At 33.6% G+C, this 17,900-nt stretch overlaps 1 protein-coding gene across 3 annotated transcripts; it reads left to right on the top strand.

Annotated features, from left to right (window-relative positions):
- Positions 1-471: 471 nt before the first annotated feature.
- Positions 472-14,660, top strand: LOC123717185 (SID1 transmembrane family member 1-like). Of its 3 annotated transcripts, XM_045673061.1 has the most exons (20): positions 473-700; positions 1,021-1,090; positions 1,250-1,352; positions 1,471-1,572; positions 1,892-2,004; positions 2,671-2,777; positions 2,926-3,013; positions 3,694-3,777; positions 4,003-4,130; positions 5,112-5,236; positions 5,302-5,385; positions 5,871-5,976; positions 6,595-6,670; positions 7,492-7,665; positions 8,324-8,441; positions 8,606-8,728; positions 10,082-10,198; positions 11,021-11,153; positions 12,155-12,359; positions 12,850-14,660. In XM_045673061.1, exons 1-20 carry the CDS (start codon positions 591-593, stop codon positions 13,024-13,026), a joined length of 2,343 nt encoding a protein of 780 aa, XP_045529017.1. In that variant the 5' UTR covers positions 473-590; the 3' UTR covers positions 13,027-14,660. The 3 variants fall into 3 exon arrangements, with proteins under 3 accessions (XP_045529018.1, XP_045529017.1, XP_045529019.1); XM_045673062.1 differs by lacking the exons at positions 11,021-11,153; positions 12,155-12,359; positions 12,850-14,660 and adding an exon at positions 10,470-10,720 and having other exon boundaries at positions 472-700; XM_045673063.1 differs by lacking the exons at positions 11,021-11,153; positions 12,850-14,660 and having other exon boundaries at positions 12,155-12,341.
- Positions 14,661-17,900: the final 3,240 nt, after the last annotated feature.

The following is a 17,900-nucleotide window of genomic DNA, read 5'->3' as shown; positions in this document are numbered from 1 at the left end:
GTAACATATTCAATTTTTTTCATTAATTTACATTTCTAAATTCTCATAAATAAAATTTTTGATGTTGTCACTTATACTTTTTGAATTATTAGTATTTCTTTTGCACCCTAGATAACTCTTAATTGTTTAATTTTTTAGACTAAGCTTAGTATAAAAAAAACTAACCTTTCGATAAATAATCTAATAATTAAGGAAACATATTTTTTATGACTATTTATCATATCTCTATCATATTGACTCTATCTCATTGTAACTAAGAATTAGATTCAAGAACGAGACATGGCGCGCTATATGACTTTCGTTTGTCGAAATTGTTTAATTTGTTAAAATTATGCGTTAGGTAAACGTACGTTAAAGTTTTACATTTTACTAAAACGTTCAAATAAAAACATTATATGGGTTACACAACAGGTAGAAAAGTCTTAAAAAGTAGATCTGTGGGCTAATCCTGAAAGTTAAATTCTTTGAGTCTTGTTTGTATTCTGTGATGGAAATCACAAAAATACGTTTTAAATCGTAATCCATTATATAGAAAAAGTCAACAAATATGAATTTATAATGAATATGTTAAGTTAAAATAATTGTTTAAAATGTCAAGATTCTTGCTAATAAGTATTGTTCTACATCCAATTTTAGGATCCGTAGTTGGTAAAGTAGAAACCTATGATAATGGTACACAAAAAATATTTGTTTATAATACGTAAGTTACTACTATGTATATTTTATTGTGCATGAAAGTAATATATTTGTAGAATTTGTATAATCTTTGCATTATTTTAATTTATACCTATTTTTAAAATGAACCTAAAACAACTAAGCCAATTAATGACGAATAATGTATGTATGTACTCATCTATAATGCAATAGTACCACTAGATGTAAAGTTAATATTTAAATTACTAGACACATTGCTATTTTTTTAAATGTGGGTTCAACCAGTGCTCACATATTAAAGAAATAACACATTGATTATTTAAATATGGATTGTGATTAATTATTTTGGTTTTTACATTTTTACAGATATAGTTATGATAAAATAATTGATCTCTCTGTCATCAACACAACAACACAAATACTTGACTTCTATGAGGCAAGTACTGCATTACTTTAAGGACATTTTCAAGAGAGATTCGAACATAGTAATGTTAGTGGAACAGTTATTGAAAGCCTTAACAGAAGTTTTCCATACACATAATGTATCAAAGTATTGTTTGTAAACCCTGCAAAATGAAGTATATTTTTTTTCTAGGATGATGAATTATGGACAGGTTATCCTACAAGGGTACACGTTGGTACAAATGATTCAATCAAAGGAGACAATCCACTTTTTGTCACTGCTGCTCAACAGAAAAGTAAGTAATCCTTGTAAGGCCTGTAAGGTATAGGCATATACATTTATTTTTAGTAAATAAATCTATAGCTTAGGGTTATTATCTTCAGAATTGATCAACTTCTATGATTATGTTTTAGGTATCTCATCATGGGAATTACCACTGACAGTGACAACAAATCATAGAGAGCTACAATTTGACGACATAGCAAGAACTCTATGCCCACACGATGCTGGGCCAAGTAAGAATTTACTGTAGCTTAACATGATTTAAGGTCTTTCCTAATAATACTTTAAATTAGCTGAGTTGGTCCCTCTAAACTAAACTATTTTAAATATATTATGATTAGATACCACAAAATATATTGGGTCTTGACATCAAATTGGTTTATTATGCCAGTATTGAAGAAAGATTGGTAATGAAACAAGCACATATAACTTTACTAAAGTAAGAGTATTAATGAAACCAAGACAAGTATGTCTATTGGAAGGACTTGATATATTTAATATAACCTTATGAATATTTTAAATTACTTTCTTTTGAAGACATTATTGTTTCAGATATAACATCACAGAGTCGTCCGACATTGACATTAGCAACATCTAGCTCGCAACCAATCAATGTCAAAATAAAATTACGACGTGTTAAAGATTTCTATTTGGAAATGAATAAGGTACACTTTGTTGCTAGTTTAATCTTCTTCCTAATCTCTTCTCTTCTCTAGTCTTCATGCACTGATATTACTAAAGTACTTATCTTTTTATTTCACTCACTGATTTAAAGGCCAAAAAGTCGTGGATCAAACGCAACTATAGGTTCGAAAATTGTTCTACGGGAGGCCCTTCAGCTGTACCCCTGCAGAGTTATTTTACGTTTTTATAAAAAAAACTTTTTTTAGTAATTCTTATTAAAATTCGAAAAATCTACTTTCTGTATCTTTTTCATAATATCCACTAGATTGGTACTGATGAGTCCTTGCGTTAGACATGCTATTTATGATTGTTTATTCGGTGTATTAAAGTTAATATTAAGTTATATGATATAAAATTTTCTCAAATCATAAACTTTTGTTGTGAAAAAAAATACTCACTTTATGGTAAAGTGACTCTGTATTACAAGTTTTGGCGAAGACCTATTGGTCTTCTGAAAAAGTATTACACATGGCCATGAGTGGTTCTAATTTCTCTCTAGGATGAAAAAACAAAACACAGGTCACAGATACTAAAAAATATAGTGTTTAAAATACATGCATGTTACAGTGCCCCTTAGAATTGACACACAAAAAATATTTTTTTAATAAAATATCATTGATATAATATATATATCAATTTCTTTTCAGGAAGTCCCGTTAAATTTGACTCCAAGTACACCGAAATACTACTATTTCTCATTTGACAGAGATCCCTGGAACATGACAAATAAATTATATAAAGGATTTTTACCAAAGTTAGTATACAAACCCAGTTATAGATACCGATACAGAATTCTGATCAGACCAAGGGCTGTATTGCTATTTGTATATATGTCAGTTTTGCTATGGTCTATGGTCAGCAGGTTTGGAATAGTTACTTATAGAAAATTCTTGTATCAACAGGTTTAACTACACAATACCAAAGAGTGTGTTACTGACCATAGAGTCTGAAGAGGATGTTTGTGCTGTAATATCCATACAAAATAACTCGGTAAGATTGGATTGATATATATAATCTTTTTATTTAAAAAAAAATTCACCTGATATTGTTAAAAAGCTAGTTTGATAAAATTTTCTATATATCGTTTGTGTTTTGCTTAAGTCAAATTTAGCGGTTCTAAGGTAATATTCAGAAACGGTTAAATTTGAAGATCCGGACGTCATAAGTGTATCGGATTTTGATATACGAGTGTCTTATTTTGAGACTGAATCAGTGAAATTAGGCCCGAAAGTCAAATTTAAGGAGCTGTCGAATTTTCTGATTGAAGTTTAATATTTTGACAGCAGACAAGTGATTTCAGACACGAATCAAATTTTGGATCTTGGTGTCTTTTGACACTCGAAAGTTAAATCTAGTTTATGGATCTGTTTTTTTTCTATTCGTTGTTTGACTTACTTGACAGGGCTAAAGCGGAGGCATGAGATATCTATCTAGATACCCATAGCTGGAATAGTTTTATATGATGGTAACCATCATTCATACAATTTAATATGCTCACACGAATTATACTTTGTATTTGTTTATTTTTATAATTTGTTGTTTAGAGCATTTCACAAAAGGTGCCAATACAAAGGTATTCTGTAACATTAAATATTAGATTTCACGTATAATATTTAATTTATAAAGGGTAAAGTAGGTAATATTAAAAAAAAAAAACATTTTTTTGTCAGTGTCCAGTATTTGACAACGAAAAGGATGTAATGTATCAAGGATATCACTTTACAATGACGACTCGTGGAGGAATTACTGTTACCGTAAGTAGTATTTTTTATATCTATGCAAACTCTTCCAAAGCTCCCAGTAAACGAGGTCGCTTAATATATCTTTTATTTTTTTAGAATTAGAAGTTATTTGAATTTAGAATGTGAATGTTTTGTGGCTGTAAAGATGTAAACGATACGCAATTAAAAAAAAAACATTAAGCAAAACGCGCAAAATACACTTTTTTTTTAAATTTAACACGCATTTAATATTTTCAGCAATCAATGTTCCCGAAAGGTTTTTATGTAGTTGTCATAGTAAAAGAGAGCGACGAGGAATGTACGGGTGTGAGTGAGACAGACGATGTCACTCTGTTTCGTCCTAACGGCAGGTCCAAAACATTTAGGTATGTTTATAAGTGCAATCAGCGTGTAAATTACAAGCATCTGCAATTTATTAATTGTATTTTTAAGTTAAAGGTCTCTACCCATTACACGGTATTATACCATGACCGTGCTATAAACGTGTCAGGCAAAAAAATATTCTTTGTATGAAAAGTATGGGACTATGCTCACCAGACCGTTCCGTCACCAACCAACACCGTCGCGTCACCAACCAACACCGTCGCGTGTCATGCTCGGAGCGGCAACTATTCTCAATGAGAATATTTTTCCGCTCCATGCATGACACGCGATGTTGCCAAACCACTGTGCGCAGGCGGGTAGCCGGTGAGCCGACGGGTTCTAGCCGCGTATGTCCAATATTCCCCTTTGGCTTTTCGTTCTTTTATGGAATCGTGAATCCAGTAGCGTCGAGTTTTTGTTGTACGTTCTTCTTCTGCATCCAATATTATGGCAATCATTGCCAATTGTCTAGCGGTTCTTCTAATAGCCATAGTGACATGAAAGCACACGTCCGCTAGAGTCTGATATGCACATGAGAATGACGGATGCCGATCAACTACGTAAGGACATCGTACGCGTTACATACGGGTACAAAACGCCGTCGGTCCGTTCAGTGGGCAAGGTAGACTGTGTCGTATTATTTTCCGTGCCTGACACGTTCATAGGACGGTCATGGTATAATACGGTGTAATGGGTAGAGACCTTGATGGTTTAAGTTTTTGGTGGTGTATAGACTTCAGGTAAGATTCAGTGGAATTTTTAATTTAGACATACGAGGGTCATAGTTGGCACTGTCGGTTAGTACCGCCACGTCATGTTAGTTTAAGTGGGCAAAAGACCAAAAATGTATTAGAAAAAAATATATTCGTTTTTTAGAATTTTGTTCTCAACTTATTATGTGTTAAATGTATTGCGACCATATTTTGCTGGAATTCTAAAAATATTATACAGCCTGGTCACTTTTAATGCATTTTTTTATACAGATTAAAGGTAGTGGAAGCAGCGTCAACAAGTGATTTTCTAATGGGAGCATTGGCATCTCTAGCATTGATTTTACTGGTGACTGCGCTTGCGCCGCTTGGGAACTTGCTTACCTGCCGACATGAAGGTAAATCAATATTTTACGTAACTAGTGACAATTTATTTATTTTACAATAATTATTAAATTTTCAGAGCTCATTTTAATTGAAGAATCGGTGGTGCCATCTACGTCTCGGGAGAGTGCTGAAGCTGAACCCATGGTCAAAAATATTAATGGTATGATGTTATTCATAAATTTATGAAACAGATTTGTTTATTATATAGATTTATATACTTTAGAGTACAGAGCCTCCGAACGAATCTTTAAAACTTACCGAGGTGCAGGTCCTTGCGCTGCGCATTGTAAGTCACTTGACAGACGGATGTTGATATTTCATAAATGACAGTTGACACTTATCTATGTTGGATCAGAGACAAAATAACTTTTCGACAGGCGTGACCTACTAACGCTAAACGATTTTTATAACATTACGATTTGTAATGTTATAAAAATCGTTTTCATACATACAAATTCTTATGGGTTTAGTGGTTCACGATTGTATCGGTTTTCTTGAAGCACAATTGCATAGGGAATAAAAGAAAAACTTTATTACACACTACAAAAGGATGTTAAGTTAAACTAGTATTTTCCATTTAACATATGACGGTATAAAGATGCACGGCATCAGTAAAAAGTATTTATATTAATGGTCAAATTATAGTTTCGGACACCGAGTCGGAGGATGATGTTATAATAAAATCGCTTCCCATGCCACTTAATGTCGCTGGTTTGAGTCGTCACAACACGCATAGTAGGAAGTCTAATAGGTAAGTTACTCGCTGATATTGTATTTTAAACGTAGATTAAACGGTGGCTCACGTTATGTTAAGTGATAAAACACCGCCGAACATGGAAACGCACATTGCAAGAATGCTCGCTCTTTTCTGTGGATTAGACGAATTGGTTTTGAAATACTTTGGTACGCAAACACTGTCTTCGCTTAGTTGAGGACTGTTGGACGTCGAGGTGATACGTCTTAATGGTTTGTTTTTAGGTGTAACAATGCAGTTTACCTTATATTAATATTACCATGAAATAAAAATAATATGAAGATGAAATTTATCTCGTATTTAGGTTCCGAGTTATTGGGATAACATAGTGTTGCTGGAATGAATTTAATCAAGAAAAAATTAAGTGCAATAGAACCGTGACAGCCCTGCTATCATAGGAGTTGATTATTTTAATTTATTTCCGTAACGTCAAACTTCTCGAAGTCAGTTGTCACACCATTTATTTTTATTTAAATAGGGACTTTTATGTTAAAATATTTTTCGTCAAAATATCATTCGTGCACAGCCGGGTTGGAACCTACGATCTCGGCGATCAGAGTTGCACACTGAAGCCAACATACTTGGGTCTTTTATGGTTGTTTAAATTTTTTTTAGATATTTCTGGAGTGCTTTAACCGTTGCGGTCGTTTACGCTTTACCAGTTGTACAACTTTTGTTCACATACCAAAGAGTAAGTATATAAATATACTTATATATAAATACCCTTTTCTTTGTTAGAATTTATTTAATTGTACATATATAGCCAGCCATATATATATATATATATATATATAGCCAGTCTTCGCTGGACAATTTTAGTTTTAGCTTTCCTCTTTATAACGTTATACTTCTAAACGTTGTGTAAGTCATTAACGCGTCCAATGACTAATAAGGGTAAGATTTTAGTCTTAAGTCCTTTGCTTGATATGTCCAGACCTAGAACTAGCACTCGGGGTTCCATTCGTCACTATTTCTATGGTATAGGGGTCTGACTACGTAATGTATGCAAAATGCTTTTAATGACAGTTGACGAATCAAGTAAGGTGTATGTTGACAGCTGTTTTATCAGTTCTGTTTGCGTTTTTTCTTAATTAATAATTTCTTAAGTACGACTTCCGTATGTCTAATGTCAGACGTTTTTGACATTTACGTTTAGTCTCGAATCTTTGATGAATAATACTTTGTTACAAAATTGGTTCTAATTTTTATATACATAGATGATTTACTTATTTTAGAGATTTAATATTGGCATGCACTAGCTTTATAACATCTTAGAACTATTGAAAGAAAACACTTTTTTTTACTGGATTGAAGCTATGTATTATTATAAACGTATAATTATTTTACATAATTTAATTTTTTCCGACGTCTCGTGTGCTTTACAGCGTGCGTGGTCACGGTGATTATAAGTTTATAATAACACAAATAGCTTCAATCCGGTAAAAAAAGTGTTTTCTTTCAATGTGTAAAAGCTATGTTAACAAAAGACAATCTTAGAACTATGTTTTTTAGATGGTGTTCCAAACAGGCGATCAGGATGTTTGCTACTATAACTACCTTTGCGCACATCCAATAGGCCCCTTAGCAGATTTCAACCACGTCTATTCAAATATCGGCTACATCATTTTGGGAATAGCATTTATGGTGCAAGCGAGATGCAGACATGTCAAGTTTGGGGAGAGTCAGGTACGTTCCAAAGCTTCTAGGTCTAGCAAAGGTCTATCGAACATGGGGCTGACACATTTGTATGTCTTATTGATAACTTTTTAAAAATTAAAAATAACCCTTTAAACTCCAAATTTGAAATTCTAATAGTTATTTAAAATTATTTATTGGCCTTACAATACAAATTATCTATCTGATAGACATTTAACAACGCTAGTATTTTTGTTGATAAGCACACTACCGAATATTTAGTTATTTTTATATCACAATGGTTTATGTTATTCTTTCACAAGTAACCATTGCATTTGACTTATCAACTTTCTTCTTCTTCTTAGGAGACATTGTAACGACTCTTATGAACTTAGAATAGAAATTCGTTTATTAGGTTTATTAGTACAATTATCGTCTGAAATTATACAATAAATATGCTATTGAATTTTGATGTGTCGAATGTGATCTATTAACTTAAGCCGTAAAAGTAATTCAGAATCATAATTAAGAGCGGACTTTAACTCCTGTAAGTCCAATTCAATCGGATTCGACCTACGGGATACATATCGCTAGTTCTCGTCTAAATATAAATACTTTAAACAAAAGAACTTGTTTGTTGGAATTTCTTTTAGGTGCTTACATGCTCTCTATCTCGATATGAGCCTCCCTGAAACATATTTTATTTCAGGAGTTAGGTATACCCCAGCACCTGGGACTGTTCTACTCCATGGGTCTAGCGTTGGCCATGGAAGGTCTTCTATCAGCCTGCTACCATCTGTGTCCTAATAAGATGAACTTTCAATTCGGTGAGTGTAACTTGTCTGCCTCCAGCTGAGCGTTGGTATATTTGTTTACGGGAAAATCAAAAACAACCTTATTTTTAATTCAATAAAGTCCATTCAACTTATGTGTTTGCACGTTTATTGATTTAATAAAAGGATTAATAAGTATATTTAACTGTTTTTTACAGACTCGTCATTCATGTACGTAATAGCTGTGTTGTGTATAGTGAAACTATACCAATCGCGACATCCCGATGTCAATGCGTCTGCGCACGCTACATTTATGTTGCTAGCGCTACTTATGGCTATCGGTAAGTTTTAATATTAAAATTATGTATAATAAAAGGCCAGTTTAATGGATAGACATCCTTATTGACAGGACTTTTAGGCAGTCTTTTAAGATATAGATAGTGTAATTAGCATAATACTAAATCTAAAAAATATATTATTTTTACAATCAACATACACAACAACCTTAAAGCTAGCTATGACCGTATCTGTTTCGTGAACATTTTCTGAACGACGAGTAGTTGATCAGCCTTATGTGCCACACGCCCTCGACTTTTGGGGTCCAAGGCACACGTGTTATCCTTCACCGTTCCAGCGAGTGTTATTTGAGAGCATACACAGAAGCCGCGCATCACCGCTACATGGAACCAGCTGCCCACTGAAGTATTTACGAACCAATTCGACTTAGGGTCCTTCAAGAAAAGAGCGTACCAATTCTTGAAAGGCCGACAACTTGCGAGTCTTCTGGCATTGAGAGTGTCCATGGGCGGCGGTATCACTTAACATCAGGTGAGCCTCCTGCCCGTTTGCCCACTGTTCTATAAAAAAAAGAAAAAGGTGATCAATGTTATAAACACGTATAGTTTGTAAGGTGGCAGGGGCTTATCTCTGGGATCTACTTAACTCATTTGGATTATACTCAGCTCATGTTATTTGTGCTATATTAACCCTCAAACTGAAATGACTTCGTGGTTAAATTTGAAGAAGAGTGAAAGAGAAAGATTTTTACAATCCCGGCTTTAATCGTGTGAAATAATGAATGAGTTCTAGAGCTTAATAATATCTCCAATAAAGTCAACGACAGAATATGTCACTGAGAGTGGCCATGGGCGGCGGCGGATCCTCCTGCCCGATTGCTATAATATACAAAAAATACTTAAGTCACAAAAAGCATTCAATAAATATACTATTATTTTGTCAATAACCTCTCTTGATGTCATATGAGTTAAATAATTGTGTATTTTTTATATGTCATTATCGGACGTCAAGGCAAAATACAAAATACCATCCGTATTACCTCGACGTCCACACAACTGAGCGTTTCGCAAAGCAGTTTTTCCCGCGTACCACTCCTATATGGAACCAGCTGCCCACTGAAGTATTTCCGAACCAATTCGACTTAGGGTCCTTCAAAAAAAGAGCGTACCAATTCTTGAAAGACCGGCAACGCACTTGCGAGCCTTCTGGCAATGTGAGTGTCCATGGGCGGCGGTATCGCTATACATCAGGTGAGCCTCTTGCCCGTTTGCCTGCTATTACATAAAAAAAATATGTTTATTTATTGTGTATAATTAACCTTTTAAGTGACCATGTTGTTACAATTTGGATACGAAAGCTTTTATAGATATTTGGCACTTTAGAAGGCTTTTTTTCAGGATTCTTCGGGATAATGTATCCCAGCGTGTACTTTTGGGTCAGTTTCACAATAATGCATCTCGCTATATGTTTCGTGTTCACATTCAAGATATACTATGTTGGGCGGTTTAAAATGGGTATGTATTTATTGCAGTTATTACATGCAGACGCTATGTTTAGAATATTTTATTGTTAGTAACGTATTGTATTTATGAATAATAAAATGTTATCTATCCAAAAGTTGCAAGTGTATACGTGGAATGATGGAAAATATTGTTTTTTTTTTATAAAGAAAATCCTCCTGACGTCGAAAGTTATGGCTAAGAATGATATGCATCACATTATTAGAGTTATAGCCCTAAAACCCGTAAAACGTCAATCAATCAAATTTGACAATTGTTATTGCAGGTACGAAAGGAAACATCAATTTATTCCAGAACACATCGTATATTAATAATAATAATAATCCAGTGGCGCTACAACTCTGTCTTGGCGTACGGTGGTATTTGTTTCTTAGATCATTTTTATTATATAGACAAGTAGATCAGCCCAGCGCGATTGAGACATGAGGAAACCTCACGATATTTGCCTTCACAAGTGTTAATTGCGCGTTTGTAGAGTATCTTACGCTTAAATTAATAGGGCCTAGTGGCTTCAGCATGCGACTCTCATCCCTGAGGTCGTAGGTTCGATCCCCGGCTGTGCACTAATGGATTTCCTTCTATATGCGCATCTAACAATAGCTCGAACAGTAAAGAAAAACATCGTGATGAAACCGGCTTGCCTTAGACCCAAAAAGTCGACTGCGTGCGTCAGGCACAGAAGGCTGATCACCTATTTGCCTATTAGATTAACAAATGATCATGAAACAGATACAGAATCTGAGGCCCAGACCTAAAAGGGTTGTAGCGCCATTGATTTATTTTTAACACGGCAATAATAGGATTTTTATATTACAGAGCGAGGAATATTGCCCCGTGCGTGGTGTAGTATGCGCCAACATGGCTGGCTGGCCTTCAAACCTAACTACACAGCGCGCGCAGTTTTGCTTGTAATTGCTAATATGGCAAACATTGCTCTTGCTTCTTATGGGTGAGATTATCCCATGTTATTAATTTATTTATTACCAAAAGCTTCAATCACAGTACTAAACCAAAAAGATAATGTCGAAATGAAAAATAAAATATATAAGATGAACAATATAATAATATAAAGATGACTATAGAGTCGGAGACGGCATTTAGTAAACGCAACGTTATAATAATAATAATTTGCGCCCAAATTTGTCTTTAAATGAGTTTTACATTTTACATTATTAGTCATATGAATTGGTCAATTATTATATTATTTGTATCGTACATATCATATCATATGTTATTGAATTTATATCAACTACAGTCTCACGCAAGTAATGATTGAATTATATTTTTTTTCCAATATACCAAGTCGATTTTTAAAGACTCTAGTCGGAATATCTTTTAATTATTTTGGTAAATTATTGTAAACCTTAAGGGCCATACAAAAGGTTTAGAAAAATTCCTAAACAGTCCCAGATTAATTTTTGGCACAGCCCATTTCTCCCCATGTCTACTTCTTACTTCGACTTCTACTAATATAGTATATATTGGATGCAATGTACTATTTAAACAACAGTGCTTATAGCAAGCAGTTTCCAAATAATGGATTCCTACAACCCATTTAAAACATGACAGTGTAAATTAATATTTAACTAGATATCGAACCTTGGAACTAGTAGTATTAAAGGTTCACTCATTAAGCGATGCACTTTTCAAATAATCAATAACCCAAGCAGATGATGATTATGATTTAAATCTTTATATATATATATAATTCTAATTTACGTGTGTATGTCACTGAAGTCCTCTTAAACGGCTGGACCGATTTGAATGATTGTTTTTTGTATGCGTTTGGGCGCCCCCGCCCTGGATGGCAGCAGCTGCAGTTGGTACTTTTATACCTTGTTCAATATCTTAATCGCTTCAAATATCATGCAGGACAACGTGTGTCGGTAGTATGATTATACAATAATATTTAACCTACCCGCATTTTTAAAATAACATTTTAATTTGCAGCCTCTACGAACACAATAAAGATTTTGCCCGACACCTTTTGGCCATATTAATGGGAAATACGATCTTATATAACGTCAGCTACGTAGTCATGAAGATAGTGCATAGGGAGCAAATACCGGCTGCTGCGTGGTTATGGCTTGCCCTTGCGCATATAGTATGGGGTGTTGCCGCATATCTATTTCTGAGTTCCAGGACTAAGTGGTCGGTGAGTGTGGTTCATTCTATATTTTTCTTTATGGTTTGTATGAACTTCTAATTAGCTCTGATTATTCCCCATAGTTGATTAATTGCGCTTTACCTTTTTCGTTTTTTTCTTATTCCAAAAGTGAGAACCCTTGTTTTCACTGTGTTGAATTCAGTCAATATGAATATTTTACATCGGTTGATTATATTAATATTTCATATCACATTTTAATTTAATTTCCGTAACCCTTAAATGAAGCATAAAATACGGTCATTTTTGCGTTTGTTTCACTTATAAATTTTCAATTGGCCTTTGCGCATGTTCCCGAAATTGGCAGGGGTATGTGGTACTCGAGCCACATTGAAATCTTTGCTAATTAGAGACTGGGTAAGCAATACCCACTAAGGCCTCGGGTAGTTCCTACAAGATGGCGTGCGTGGATTGTTTCGCATAGAACCGAATTATTTAAAAATTGTAAGCAAAAATATAAATGTATGTAAATTATCTTCAGCAAACGCCAGCTCAGTCCCGCCAACACAACGCCATGTGTGACGCGATGCGCGTGTTCGACACACATGATCTGTGGCACCTTGCTTCTGCAGCCGCCATGTTTTTCTTGTTCAACGCGCTTTTAATACTTGACGAGCCCCTTCAAAACACACCAAGGCATCTTATACCAGTGTTTTGAGTCAATATTAAGATCGATTTATTTAGATATTTACAAGAAATGTATCTCTAAAAATCTCTAACGCTTTTTCGTATAACGCAATTTCCGTCCCCCATATAATGCGGAGATTTCACAAGTTATATTTCTGTAGTGTGAAATTTAAAATTATTAGTCAGGTCCATTATTAGTTTTGCGTACCTTTGCACCTGTTTCAATTATAAAATTAAACTAAATATATATATGTTTTGTGTTCTTAGTTTTTAGCTAAAAAAGACGCGTTGCGGGTCTACCGTGTTATAGGGGGGATTTATGTACAACAGAACAAATATAATACAAAAAAATAATGTAATTATTGTTAGTCAAAAAGCGTTGAAGTCGTCCTGATACTAGAAACAAATAAAAAATAACGAATCGTGAAGTAAAAGCACTTTTCAATGAATTGACTTAATGAATGAACTGAAATGTAATCTGTGCTTGACTAACGCCTAATTTCTATATCTATATTATCTTATTCTCTATCTGTTTAAGTAGAAATAGTCCAAAACTCGAAATAAAGAATTAAGTTCCCCGTCCTGTCCCTGCAAGACGTTTTGGTACATATTTTCTCTCTTGAACTCGTACTCGTTAATTTAAAACTTATTACGTCTATAATTCGCAGACAAATATCGAAAAAATTCGCCATTATTGTAACAAAATAATTTTAGAGTATACGTAGTAATAACCACTCACTTAAAATCCTTCATAAGTCGAAAACTATAACGTTCTTTGACGATTCCCTTGATGTTTGAGTTCGAGGTTCTACTGTATTCCATTTATAACTATTCGAATTACAAAATACCAACGGATTGTAATAGTTATCACTCGTATCTCAAATATAGAAATCGGACGTTATTTCAATATTTTACAATAAGTGAGAAATGCATTGATAATTGATAAACTATAACGGTGCTTATAAGTATAAGTGATTCAAATTTAATATAAATTTCTGTAAAGTATTCACCAAAAATTATAAAAGATAATGTCTAACGATTGCCTAGTATTGTTACATTAATTGATAATGAAATTCACGAAATAAACATCGCTGGATATGTCTTAATACTAATTATGGCTATTATTTGTATTGTTAAGATATTCTAAGCAATTGTCACGTTAAATTCGGCATTAACTGGAATTAGAAATGTATTCTGTGTTACACAATGTATTGGAGACAAAACGATTTGTATATCCTGTTTATAAAAAAAAATATGATTTAAAATACTATGATTATTTTGTTATATTTCGAGATATTATTATTGTATAATTACAATTAAATTGTGCTTAGAACATTAGTTATTTACGATTTCTATTAATTTTATTTACATGTCTGGACAAATTTTTGCATCATTTTATCGTGTATAACTTAAGTCAATTAAGTTTTCTGGACCAAACTACGTAGTTATAAATCCTTTAGTATTGTCAAAGACTTCTCCTTTTTTAGTGAATCCACACAATAGAGTCAGATTAAAAATATAGTTTCTACCCTACTAAAATTCGCAATTGAATGTCTCCTTATTATAGATATACTTAATTAAACAAAAGTTATTGTTATACTTTAGTTACGTTTATGAATTTATCTATATTACCTATTAGAAAATACCAAATGCTTATGAATTAAAATAATATTCCTTAGATTTAGTGATTTTGAAATAAATTGCTTTTTATTTTACGCATTTTTATTAGCAACACAGTGCGTAAGCTGTGCTTCTGAATTTAGCAACATCTTTTTTAAGATTCTAATGGAGAAGCAAAATTCAATGGAAAAATATTGTTTCCCGTATAACAAAATTGGTTTTGACTTTGCACTGAATAGCACTTCTAATGTTTTTGACATACAGAAGTCCTACTGAGCAGACTTTGGACTCGAGACAGCGTAAGTAAAATTACTTCTATCGTTGAATCTTCAACAATAATGTTATAAGAGTGGATGGATCTAAATAATTCAAAAGGTAAGGTATAGTCGACGAAACATTTTTGCTAATGTCGTTTGCTGTTGCAACGAAACTACGTATATTTGTACAATCGATGACAGAAATTGATTAAATTAAAGATCATATATCTATCGACCAAAAACACTAAGTAATAAAATTATTTAATAAATATCCATCGGAATCGCAACTGTGGCAAACATAATTAAGAATTCACTACTCAGGCCCTCATTTTATATTCTGTGTTATAATTGTAGGTCTTCATTTTTCCCTCTGCCTGCCTTTCTATATGGTGAAATACAGTAGCACTCCTCTTCTGATGAGGACTATGCACTTTGCGTCTTCTGTTTTTCCGGTTCCCAGCATTTGTGTTAGTTTCCCCCCCATATATTTTCTTTACTTGATTAGCTTAGATATGTTTCAATCTATTTTTTTCAGGTGTATCTGTGAAGATTGTAGATTTCCTAGGTTTTCGTCTTCTATTTGTAAATTTTCTTGGAGGAGCTTTTGGTAGAGGTCGTACTGCTTCCGGCGAAATTATATTTTTTGTTTCTTGTACAGAGAGTTTAGGATTGCTTCTCATATACATGCGAAACCATTCTTCACCAGCAATTTCCCTATCATTCCAAGACCCAGAGCGTGATAAGTTGAACTTTATTGTTAGTTCATAGGGCAATTTCGGAGCATCCTTTTTGATATAAATATGTATCCATATTGGGATCGCAACGCACCAAAGTTGCCGAAAATTTATGATTTTTTGTATTGTTGTATTCAACTGTATGGTAAAAAGAACTACTGTGGAATACCAAAAGTTCTTCGTATCTTAATACTTAGCTTAGAGAGAAATCAGTAGTAATGGTGCCGGAGTTAACGAAAAAAAAAGAACTGCTCCTGTCATCGTATAGAAGAGAAAAATTGAGAATATCAAAAGTGCAATCACTGGCTCTAGTAATTATTATACATATTGTAAAACTGATAAACTCAAAAGGACAGATTTATATCAAAAATAACTTTGAATGAAAGTTATTTTCACTGTAATAGCTTTGCGAAACTGGGTGTCTATTATTTTGACCTTTGGCTCTATCAAGTTTCGCATGTGTTAAAAATCTGTCAACATAATTGTGAAGTTTTTATATCGTGTCTTCAACCACTTCCAACAGCATATCTCTTATAAGTATCACTCCATACTGCATTCTTTTTTAGTAGGTACAGCTCTTTCATCCATCACTTTTCGTTTTATTTGCTGAAAAGCTGTTGCTGCTCGTACACTGGCTTGATGAATGGTCAAACACTGGAACAGTTGCTACGTGCGCCAGGCCAGCTTAGTTGATATACTTAAAAAATTTGGACGGAACGTTTTCTCGTCGCAATCATTCATGGGCTCGCAGAGCAGGTGCGCGTAGTAGATACGCCGCTTAAAATTGATACATCGAATCTAAAGGTATTATTATTCTCTAGATATCATATGGAGGTTATCGAAATTTGAACTGATACCTAAATGGAATCTCAATTTTATTGCTAGTTTTTATTATAACTGTTAAATTAGGTTTATATGGTATAAATAGCGACCAAGAATACAACTAACCAATGTTTAACGTGCCAGAGAATATTATAATAAATATTCCTTTCTTACTTCCTTTTTCTGTGTTCGCGGGACAGAGAAGTGAGGACAAGTATCTCCCGTAGGTAGTGAAAATTAAACCAAGATTTGCATTTGAGTTTATGTTCTTTATTCTTAAATAAAAAAGGCATAACTTATATGTGTAACTTATCATATGTGTAACTTATCATATGTGTAACTTATCATATGTGTAACTTATCATATGTGTAACTTATCATATGTGTAACTTATCATATGTGTAACTTATCATATGTGTAACTTATCATATGTGTAACTTATCATATGTGTAACTTATCATATGTGTAACTTATCATATGTGTAACTTATCATATGTGTAACTTATCATATGTGTAACTTATCATATGTGTAACTTATCATATGTGTAACTTATCATATGTGTAACTTATCAAATGTGTAACTTATCATATATGCATCTAATATAATTGAACTTAAAATATTCAACATAAACTTAGTCATATTTCAATCTCAAGGCACTGTTAATCTTTTTCATTCCATTTGGAGACATTTCAAAGTCGTATAACGACTCATATCATGACAATAGCAGTTAAGTACTTGAAACTAAAATTAGATTACAAATATATCGTCTGAATAAAAACGACTAATAAGTAAGATCGGTTTGAATACAATTTATTTACGCCCATTGATGCATTCCAATTGATATTACGCATTTCACTTGGGTGATTACTGGTTATAGTAAAAGTTAACGTTAGGTAGTAGTAGTAGGCGTTAACTTTTCAATTTCTTCTATTTTGGCATCAATTTTAGTAAAGATCTCTATCTTCGGGCATCGATCTTGAACAAGATCACAAAACAGTACGTGACTGAGTCAAGTTAGTCACATTATTAGGTAGGTGTAGGTAATGGTTGCTATAGGTATAGCATAGTCAGCTGGTCGTTTGGCTGGTGGTCGTGGAGCTGGTTCACAGATAGTTCGTGCTCATTGCACCATTTCTTAATCACTTTGAAAGCCCTTCTCATGAGGTCACATAAAGTGCTTTCAAAGCTCCCCGATATTAAAATAGCTATGTCGTCCGCATATCCCACTGTGTAGATATTGCCAGCATTGAGTTCTGTAATAAGCTCGTTAACTACGAGGTTCCACAGTAGCGGCTAGTTTAATTTCAGAGAGTTACTAATGCGAGACACGACGTTGTGGAGTGATGAATCCGTTGATTTGGATGCAGGAATTTGGACAGCGATACCCGGCTACGTATCTCCAGGTCTCCCAGCATTTCCATCGTTTTTATGTAGATTGAAGTGAGGCTTATGAAGGATTTGGCTTGAGTATA

Source organism: Pieris brassicae, chromosome 12, assembly GCF_905147105.1.
Source record: "Pieris brassicae chromosome 12, ilPieBrab1.1, whole genome shotgun sequence".
NCBI classification, from domain to species: domain Eukaryota; kingdom Metazoa; phylum Arthropoda; class Insecta; order Lepidoptera; family Pieridae; genus Pieris; species Pieris brassicae.
This window is presented reverse-complemented; position numbering and strand designations above follow the sequence as displayed.